The following is an 11,030-nucleotide window of genomic DNA, read 5'->3' on the forward strand; positions in this document are numbered from 1 at the left end:
GGAGAACAGTATGGAGGTTCCTTAAAAAACTAAAAATAGAATTACCATATGACTCAGTAATCCCACTACTGGGCATATACCCAGAGAAAACCATAATTCAAAAAGAGGCATGTACCACAATGTTCATTGCAGCACTATTTACAATAGCCAGGTCATGGAAGCAACCTAAATGCCCATTGCCAGATGAATGGATAAAGAAGATGTGGTACATACATACAATGGAATATTACTCAGCCATAAAAAGGAACGAATCTGGGTCATTTGTAGAGACGTGGATGCATCTAGAGACTGTCATACAGAGTGAAGTAAGTCGGAAAGAGAAAAACAAATATCGTATATTAACGCATAGATGTGGAGCCTACGAAAATGGTACAGATGAACCGGTTTGCAGGGCAGAAATTGAGACACAGATATAGAGAACAAACGTATGGACACCAAGTGGGGAAAGCGGCGGGGGTGGTGGTGGTGGTGGTGGGATGAAGTGGGAGATTGGGATTGATATACACTAATGTATACACTAATATGTATAGAATGGATAACTAATAAGAACCTGCTGTATAAAAAATAAATAATAAAGGTAATGCTCCTCCCCCCAAAAAAAAGAACTCTGAGAAGTTATAGAAGAAACACTGATAAAACCTTACAGAATAGATTAAATTAACTATGAAGTCAAAATGAAATGTTATGACAAAGACAGGCAAAGAACACTATGAAAAAATTAATAATGACAAAGAGAACAAAATGTCACCAGTCTAATAAAATGCAACTCATCAGTAAGGTATAACCTACATTAACTGCATAATAAAGGAATCACTCTGAGCACTTCAGTGTAAAATATTGAGCACACGAGTTAAAAACATCAAACACAGAAATATATTTTTTTCATAATTATTGACATGTACTAGTTCTGTGAATGTTACACCCGGTACATCATATAGTCCTTTTGCATCTCTTAGCCTTTCTCTTTCTTCCATATTTTCTCACAGAGAAGTTTGAGCTGATGTGGAAGTTAGGAGAAGGGGGCAGGAAGGAATATGGAAAGCCATCCTTTCAACCCATTGCCTGTCCCTCACCCTGACATCTTCTGATTGCTGGAGCCTCCAAGATAACTTCATTGAGGACCTTTGAGAGCTGCAGTGACCTCCTTTTTCCTCCCTCGTCTCACACTTCCTTCTTTTCTAGGATCAGGAATATGGAGTCTGGAAGTACACATGCCCTCTGCTCTTCTATCTGGCACCCTCAACCCCCGTCCTGCCAACTCAAACCCTAATTCGCCTGCTCAGTGACCATAACAGTTACCCACCCCCAGCAAAGAGGGCACAAGAGCTCTTTTTTTCTACTGTGTACTTTAGGGAATGATCTTAAAACGTGACGAGTTTTCATCACTGTAAAATAAAAAAGGGAAATTCACTTAAGACTGTAGCAAACACTGAACATAGAAAACCAAAATTCTTGAATTTCACAATCAACGTTATTTAAGATCTAAAAGACAAAGAAGAGGTGATGACTAAGAAAAATATAGTGCTTTTGTGATTATGAGTTTACAAAAATATTACTGTCAATTTCTAATTATGCTGTTGTTATTCACCGGAATAATTTTCCACTGACTTCTAGGTTCCAGGTATTTTTTTTCAAGTTTTCAAGTGTTATGATTTTCTGGATTTTTTCAGTAGAGTGGAAAGGGCAAGATGAAAGCCAGATTCATTTAGGTGAGAGCAAGACTGAAATTTACATAAGCACAAAGATTAAGAGGACGTTGACCGATTGTGTGATGGTATGGACTGCTTTTTCACACAAATTATTTTCAAGAAAGCCTTCTGAAAACGCTTGTGACACAGCGAATACAAAAAAGGATTGTCAAAGGAATTGAACCTCTGAAGCCAAAATGTGAACTCATACACAGCTGTTGCTGACAGACTGAGGTCTGTGGGGGATATTGAACGAATAATTGTGAACAGAGAGTAGGGAGCCCAGCAAGTGGCAAAAACACCTAAGAGAATGGCCAGTGACTTGGCTAATTTCCTGCCTCTGCACAGCTCAAGATGTTCGCTTTGTTGAAGAACAAGGGAATCTGAATGGGAGAGGGAGCCCGTTTTGGAAGCAGTTACACTATTTGGCTGGGCTATTAAGGAAAACAAGAGCCTGCTCTTTCTTCTTGGTTTCTCTGAACGAAGGGATGCTGCTGCTTCCTCTGGGTTAGAAAAAGATGTCCTTGAAAACAGTCCACTCCTGAATGAGCGTCCATAGCTACTGGAAGAGACAGAAGTGAATCTAGAGTGCCACCTACTGAGATTACCACACTTCCATAGGCTCCAGTAAATATACATGTTGAAATAAGCCATCAACAAGACTGGGATCATGAATTCCAACAGTACCATGAGGGCAAGGATATACCATTCTGTTAGGAATCCAGGTTCACAATCCCCCTTCCCATTCTTCCAGGCCTCTGAAACTAGAATTATTGGCCCATGCACTAAGAAGGCCACTACCCAGACGGCCACCATCAGAACCACAATCTTCAAGATCCCAGTGTGCTGAGCTCTGTAAGGTACCTAAAAGAAACCAAGTAAGTTATTTTCAATACAATGAGCATATGTTGATTGCACAAAGCGTACCATCGGCCCTCAGGAGTTTCAGGGATGTGCAAAGCGGGGATATTCACTGAATTTGGGTAACATGGTCTGGGCCAGGGCAGAGGGTTCAATTTCGGTGGACCCTGGGCCAAGATGTAGACTTTCTTAGCAGTTCAAGGTTAAACCTCTGACACTATAGAAAATGTCAAGGTCAATATCTAAAATAAGAATGCAGTCTTCTTAGTCCACAGACACTAACCTGAACTGTTAACTGAAACGAAATGCCCATTTTCACGGTGTTTTTTTGTTTTGTTTTGTTTTGTTTTTTGCGGTACGTGGGCCTCTCACTGTTGTGGCCTCTCCCGTTGCGGAGCACAGGCTCCGGACGTGCAGGCTCAGCGGCCATGGCTCACGGGCCCAGCCGCTCCGCAACATGTGGGATCTTCCCGGACCGGGACATGAACCCGCGTCCCCTGCATCGGCAGGCGGACTCTCAACCACTGCGCCACCAGGGAAGCCCTTTCACGGTGTTTTTAACTTGCCAGCTGGATCATGAGCAGCAATTTTTTTAATGAATTGGAATAATCAGTGTCAGAATGCATCACACATCCTAAAGATATGTATTGTTTGATGAAACTTTTGCTTTGGGAATATAGATGTACATAGAGAACGAGAAATGTGTGTATTGAATCATAGTGTAAAATGCATTTATCACTGAAGTCACAGAAAAGTTTAAAAGACATTGGTTTTTCTAAATCCGGTATTTAGGAAGAATCTACTCTGCAGTTTATGCTGAGCCTTCAAGGTGGGGTCAAAAAGAGAAGAACTCTTAAGTTACTCCCACAAGATGACGCACAAAAAGAAAGTTTAAACCAGCTGTGGGGAGACACTACAGTGTTACTGAGCGTGACCAAATCATTTCTTTCTACAAACGTATCTACCCGACAAAAATGGTGCCAAAGCAGGGGTGGCCAGCCACTGGGGAAACATGGCTGTGGTGAGTGCCACGGTCTTTTTATAGGGGTGAAGAATGTTCTAAGTCCACTCGGTCACAAGGACAGGCTTCTGTAAGGGAAAATGAGATTCTATGAGGGAGGATTGCTCTTGGATCACAAGACCCATGACTTTTGATGATTCTGAAATCTTCTATAAGAAATCTAAAATGCCAACCACCCTGTATGAGGGATAAACATATGACCCAAGACTTTCTTAAGGGGACCTAGAGCACACAACCTGTCTGGACACCTTTTAGATCAGTAAGATTCCTTCCAGCCCAAATATTCCATGTTTTTCTGCCTTTTGCACTCAAGGGAAAGGAAATGATTTACCCATGAAGTTGGAACACACTTCCCTTTCACCATCTCTCAAGTGCTATTTTCTCTGTGAGTTTTCAAGTCTTGTTCTAAAGTGGTTTCTCATTTTTATTAAAGGGGTGTAACAATGCCCAGCACTGTCTTTCTCTGATGGATTGTACATGCTGGGAAGGGCTCACCAATTGGCTAGAGGTAAAAGGAGGCTGGTTTAAAAAAAAAAAAATTATTTTTAAAAAATGCAGAGAAGTGGGGTTTTCTTTTTCTTTTTTTGGCTTTTTCCAAATTACTGGTATTTCTGAGGCTAAGCTAAAATGCCTATGGTGCTGACCACAAACTCCCATGTACAATACATTTTTTTGCCTTCTGCTTCTCATACCACTAATTAATACTTGCGCTAAATCTAATGATTATGAAGATGGTAACAATACCCAGATGGTCATAAACTGCATTTAGTTTTTTAATTGCTCTGTTCAGCCTTTGTAATGATATGATGCAATATGCTGGAAAGTAATCTCTTTTCTATTATGCATAAGGTCAAATGGGATAATGGACATCCAAGGGAATTGAGAAGATGATGCCAATCTCTTCATCTCTGGGTAGCATTCTTAACAGATAACAGTTCAAGCGTTGCTTAAATCCAGGCCCGTGCCTCCCTGAAATCCATCAGTGGCCCACTTCTCACCCACTACAGAATATGTCCATTATTCAGGATGTTGTCTCTTACCCTGCTTCCTTCCCCACCCCAATAAGATATCCAAACATTCCGTCAATCCGGTTTCTTTTGTGAGGCAGAGCAACCCCTGGAACTTGCTGGTATTAATAATGAGATGGGATTGAGCCGTTCTAAGTGCCTGTCATGTACTGCCATCTGCATCGAGCCTTCCTTCCCCAAACTATTGTCAGATTTCCATTTCCCAAGCCCAGCCTGCCGCCTTCCCCTATTACACTGTCTCCTCTACTTTTAGCTACAGCAAGAGCTCAATTCCGCATGATCACTTCCTATGAGCTCCTGTGGTCTTTAAAGGCTTCCTTCTGGCTTCATACATCTGTGTTGGAACTCAGCCAACAGAGGTGCGAGTGCTGCCTGAGCACCCCCGTGAGCATTCATACACTCATGCGTGGAGCACTTTTTACACTTGACTCTGTGCTGTGTACCAGGGACCCGGATCCAGCTGACCTAACCCTCACCAAGTTTACAGCCTCCATTGCCAGGGGAATATCTCAGGGCAAGACCAAGAAACAAGCCCGCCCATTTTCTCTCTGGACATCACTCCTCAACTCTCTGTAACTTCTAAGCCCTTTGTCTAACTGGGCAAGCCATCCCTTACCCTAACACAAAGCTGAGGTTGCCTCAAGAGCTTGGATGTTCCGTGAAGAAATGTCCCAGTGAACATAACTAGGAACACTCAGTGAAGATTAAAAAGAAAACCCAGAGAGAAAGGAAAATTTTAAAGTACAAATTAAAGATTTAGTTAAAGAAAGATTATTAATCAGAGCACTGATTTTCAAACATTTTAACTGTGACCTAAAGTGAGAAATACATTTTATACCCTAATGAAGTATACAGACAGAAGTATTCATAAAACAATACTTACCTTTATTATGCACAAGGTACTCTGATAGTTTATACTCTAACTTAAGTTCTGTTGTACTTCTTTCCATATTTTTTCATTCTACGAAAAAGTGACATAATAACCACTGAACTGATTTCATGACTGAACTGATTTCATGACTCAGTAGTGGATTACTATCTGTTTGAAAAATATGAGATTATAGGCTTCTGATGGCTAATCCAAACTGATCTGTACTCTCTCCAGGGTTCGTCCAGAATAAACTGCAGTGGACTCTGGTGCCAATAAAGTACTCAATGTCAAGTGTCTGGCTGTCCCACCACATCCATTCTCTACTTCTTCCTGGCCATATGGCAGCTCAGCTAGAGGCCGCACTTCCCAGCTTCCCTTGCAGTAAGGTAAGACCACATGACTAAATTTCACCAATGAAAGGTGAGTGGAAATGATTGTGTGATTCTGCACTACTTGGTTAAAAGAAAATCCCTTACCCTGGACTTCTGCCTTTTGCCCTTCCTTTCTAGAACCTGGAGTGACAACAGCATGATTTGGAGCATGCAGAGGAGGTTAATGACTTAGGGTGGGTGGGGGTCAGCAAACCACTGTCCATGGAACAAGTGTGGCCCACGACCTGTTTGGATAATAAAGTTTTATTTGAGCAGTTGCAACAGACACCATAGGTCCCTGCTCCAGAGGGTACAGAGCCTGGATCCCTGGGTGAGTTCCTGGAGCAGAGCCTTCCCATCTTCCTGAACTGTTCTATGAGAGAAAAGTTAGCTTCTGTCTTGTTTGGTCTCAGCATTTTGGAGTCTCTTCGTTACAGCAGTTTATCCTTGCCTTGTCCAGTGCACCCTCCTGATCCTGTCTGCCTCCAAGCTGCATAACTCTCCCAGGATGGAACTGTCACTGTCCTCTCAATGCCTCCAGCACCACACTTAGTCCCTTTGTTTATGGATCTGTCTCCACATTAGACTGTTATGCTCCTCAAAAGGAAAGACTCTGGAGATTCAGTTTTGTGTCCTTAGCAAAATCCCTGTCGCACAGTCGTTTCCCACACATTTGGGTCCCTGGAACTCAGGAGTGAAGGAAGTTTCCCATCTAGGTCTCAAAGACTTCAGATCACCGTCCGTGTTTCTGTGGCCTCTTCCCATCCCTCATCCTTATTAACATCAACCTTATTCTCTCCTTTATTCTATTGCTGATAAATTTATCTTAAGAACTGTCACGAACTAGTTGATGAGACTGTTCTAAATCTTGGGTAAGTTCAGACTTTCTTGGCATGGGTCCTAAACTGGCACTGGTTAGTTTCTGGTTAGTGCTACTGTATAACCTATAGCTTCCCTGTATACTGTCTTTTCCTTTGGTCATTCAAAATTAATTTTCTCGTGACATTCAGAAGTCTGGGAGTCTTTCTAATCACCCACCAAGTTCCATCCTGAAGAAAACATTCAGGTCTCAAGTTGTCTAAGGAGTTGAACAGATGAACCTACTGTGAGACTCATGCATATCCAATCTACTATGGACTCAATTTACCACTTCTCACAACTTGCCTTGGATTTTGGTGGACACCTTCCCATTTTAGTGGTGCATAAGAGAGTGACCTAACCAAATCACACAGAAAATGTTCACTAAGCACCAATGAAAACTTAGTGCTAGATAACAAAAGGGTAACAGGCTTCTCTAAGTTTTGCCAATTAAACAAAAAAATTTTTTGCTTGGGGACCCAAAATTTACAAGTATATAATCTTCTAAGAAGGGTAAATTAATATTTTGACTTACAGCATTTGAGACTGACTGGTATTGATCAAAGCTGATGAGTACAATGTTATACACAGATGTTGTGCACAAAAGATAGTCAATAGTGAGCCAAAATGCACAGATGTTATCTTCAAACTTCCAGTTGAACAGCCTGTGAGAGATGTACAAAGGAATGGAGATCACACCTGTACAGGGAAAAAATAAGGGTAAAGAAAAATAGCACATATCAATGAATACGAAGAGACATAGGAACACAACACAATGAACTCTCTGAACTGACCAAAAAGAGCTTGATTATAATTTAGAAATTCATGGTATTTCATTAACAAACTCAGGACTGATCTCATACACATTCTTTAAATACCATTTTTAAAATAGCTGTCACAAACATCGTACCTTCAATGGCTTCTTATTACTTTCCAAATTAAGTTCAGGTCCCACCATGTATTTCCAGCCATGTACAGCACACATCATCTTTGTGTTCATGATCCACCCCAAACAGGATGGGCCACCCTTCCCCCATACACATCTCACATTGTCACATCTCTTTGCCTTTGCCAACAACATTCTTTCTTCCTAGAATATCCTCCTCTCTTCTACGGAGAAGTCTATTTAATTCCTTCTAATTCTTCACTTGGTTTAAAAAGTGGCATCCTCCTTATCATCTTTCCTGGAACTTCCTGGGTAGAAGTGACCCCTCTGTCACTTGCCCTCTCCTGGCACTTCACTCATCTCTCCCCGTCTCATGTACAAATATATCCTACTTTATATCGTTGTCATACGTCAACTTGTTTCTCCTGAAGACTGGGACTGTGTGGGAAGTCGATCTTTGTATTTTTCACAACATCCAGGGTTGACCAATGGCTTGCACGTTTAACTCAAGGAAATTAATAACAGCTAATAGGTATTGTGCAATTACCAGATGCCGGACATTGTGCTATGTGTATTACATATATCATCTCATTTAACTTTCATAGAAACTTTGTGAGGTAGACACCATGCTGAGTTAGCAGATAAGGAATCTGAAGTTCAAAAAGGAGACATTATTAGCCCAAGTAAGGGAAAAATTGGATTTGAAACCAAGCAATGTGATTTCATAACCCCTGACTTTAACTGCTACCCTTCACCAAATGAACAAATACCTGAGTGATTCAACTCAGCACAGAAACTGCTTCATTGTGGAAAATGACTGAACTGGGTTTCTTTTCCTTTAGCCTTATAGGGGTTTTCAGTTGTATTGACATTTCAGACAGGTGGTCTGCTCACTAAGAAAATAATCTATTAAGTGGACGCTCGGTTGAAATCTTATTTTGTTGGATATCTTCATATTTTATGAAGGCACTTGGCAGGAATTCCCATTTTCCATATGAGAACCAAGTTAGCCTATCATGAAGAACAATAGTAAAGATAAAAGAAAGGAAAGGGAAGATTGAAGGAAACTCTTCATTCTCCCAAAACAAGATGACATGAGCACCCCAATGTTCATTGCAGCACTATTTACAATAGCCAGGTCATGGAAGCAACCTAAATGCCCATCAACAGACGAATGGATAAAGAAGATGTGGTACATATATACAATGTAATATTACTCAGCCATAAAAAGGAATGAAGTTGGGTCATTTGTAGACATGTGGATGCACCTAGACTGTCATACAAAGTGAAGTAAATCAGAAAGAGAAAAACAAATATCGTATATTAATGCATATATGTGGAATCTAGAAAAATGGTACAGATGAACTGGTTTGCAAGGCAGAAATAGAGACACAGATGTAGAGAACAAACGTATGGACACCAAGGTGGGAAAGTGGGGCAGGGGTGCTGGTGGTGGGATGAACTGGGAGATTGGGATTGACATATATACACTGAATATGTATAAAATAGATAACCAATAAGAACCTGCTGTATAATAAATAAATAAATAAATAAAATAAAATTTTTTAAATGTATATTTTAAAGATAATTATTGTAAAAATAATGACATGCCACCATGAAACTATTAGAAGAGAACATAGGCAAAACATTCTCTGACATAAATCATACCAATCATTTTTCTTAGGTCAGTCTCCCAAGGAAATAGAAATAAAAGCAAAAATAAACAAATGGAACCTAATCAAACTTATGAGCTGCTGTACAGCAATGAAACCATACACTAAATGAAAAGACAACCTACAGACTGGGAGAAGATATTTGCAAATGATGTGACTGACAAGGGCTCAATTTCCAAAATATATAAACAGCTCATACAACTCAATAACAAAAAAACACAACCCAATCAAAAATGGACAGAAGACCTAAATAGACATTTCTCCAAAGAAGACATAGAGATGGCCAACAGGTACATGAAAGGATGCTCAACATTGCTAATTATTAGAGAAATGCAAATCAAAACAACAATGAGGTACTACCTCACACCAGTCAGAATGACCATCATTAAAAAGTCTACAAATAACAAATACTGGAGAGGGTGTGGAGAAAGAGAACCCTCTTACACTGTTGGTGGGAATGTAAATTGGTACAGCCACTATGGAAAACAGTATGGATGTTCCTCAAAAAACTTAAAATAGAGTTGCCATATGATCCTGCAATCCCAATCCTGGACATATATCCAGACAAAACTATAATTCGAAAAGATACATGCACCCAATACTCATTGAAGCACTATTTACAATAGGCAAGCGAGGGAAACAACCTAAAAAAAAAAAAAAAAAGGCAACATGAGGATATAAAGGTGGTGTTTTAGAACCAGTGTAAGGAAATGCAGAACTTAGTGTCCTGTACCTAGATTTACATACAAATGTGAGAGACAAGACACCATCGAGAAGAGTTGTATGGTCAGTTCTTACCTGTAGTTCAAATTGCCTGCTTGTTTTACATTTTAACTGTATGTGTATGTATGTATATGTGTGTGTGTATATATATCTTTTAGGATTCTAAATATTTCTGGCATTTTTTTAAATTGAAGTATAGTTGATTTACAGTATTGTGTTAGTTTCAGGTGTACACCATAGTGATTCAGTGTTTTCGAAGATTATACTCCATTATAGGTTATTACAAGATAATGGGTGTAATTCTCTAAGCTTCCTTATGGTGCCTTCCATCTCAAAGGGGTGTGTGTGCGTGTGTGTGTGTGTGCACCCGTGGTATCTCAGGATCACCTGAGATAAATCGAAGTATCTTCAAAACAGAGAAATTTATTATATTTTGGCCCAGAGTTGTGGATTCCAATGTTCCCGACAGGAGCATTTTCCACATACACACTCATTTCCTCCCCTGGATGGGAAAGAAGAGCGGGATGCCACCAATCATTTGCATTACAGATGCCATTGTCTATTTATTGATAATGTTTTTCACAAACTTTCTGAATTAGATAAAAGAGAAAGGTGTGTTCAAAACCTCTGGAGCTGCTTGAAATAGCAGTTAATTGAAAACAGGCTCAAGTCTATTCCTTTTGTTTTAATGAATGTCACCTGCTGTCACCTTGAGTTCTTTGGGATGGTTTAATACGAACGTCACGCTCAGTTCCTCTGTCTTGTTGAGTGGTTTTGCGCCTCCTTCCAAAGGAGTTTCAGAACCTGAAACCATGAACCTGAAATACATCTGTGATATACCCTCTCCTAGGTGTTTCCATAACTTCCACTCTGGAGTCATGCTTCTGGGTCAAATAGACTTGATAAGAAAAACTAATAGCCAGGTCCTTGAAAAAAGCCATAAGTCTTTGGCATGACAAATTGTGATGGTGGGAAGGTAGGGGAGTGAGGGAAAACAAACTATATTAAAAGAAGATGGTAAAGAAAATAAAAAGGAAGTGAAGGAACCAG

At 40.1% G+C, this 11,030-nt stretch overlaps 1 protein-coding gene across 1 annotated transcript; it reads right to left on the reverse strand.

Moving 5' to 3' along the window:
* Nucleotides 1–1,745: 1,745 nt before the first annotated feature.
* HRH4 (histamine receptor H4) lies at nucleotides 1,746–10,794 on the reverse strand. The gene is made up of 3 exons (XM_060170507.1): nucleotides 10,680–10,794; nucleotides 7,234–7,397; nucleotides 1,746–2,552 (listed from the first exon to the last, which is right to left on the reverse strand). The coding sequence occupies exons 1-3, from the start codon at nucleotides 10,792–10,794 to the stop codon at nucleotides 1,746–1,748; spliced, it is 1,086 nt and encodes a 361-aa protein (XP_060026490.1).
* Nucleotides 10,795–11,030: the final 236 nt, after the last annotated feature.

This window comes from Lagenorhynchus albirostris, chromosome 14 (assembly GCF_949774975.1).
Source record: "Lagenorhynchus albirostris chromosome 14, mLagAlb1.1, whole genome shotgun sequence".
NCBI lineage: Eukaryota > Metazoa > Chordata > Mammalia > Artiodactyla > Delphinidae > Lagenorhynchus > Lagenorhynchus albirostris.

What these genes read in the sequence shown, in the direction of transcription:
- HRH4 (XM_060170507.1), bottom strand. Translation starts at nt 10,794, where the DNA reads ATGGTTTCAGGTTCTGAAACTCCTTTGGAAGGAGGCGCAAAACCACTC. An exon ending in AGAACTCAAGGTGACAGCAG is followed by an intron (nt 7,398 to 10,679) that starts GTGACATTCATT and finishes TTCCCTGTACAG; the next exon opens with GTGTGATCTCCATTCCTTTG. An exon ending in ACCAGTCAGTCTCAAATGCT is followed by an intron (nt 2,553 to 7,233) that starts GTAAGTCAAAAT and finishes GGTTTCTTTTAG; the next exon opens with GTACCTTACAGAGCTCAGCA.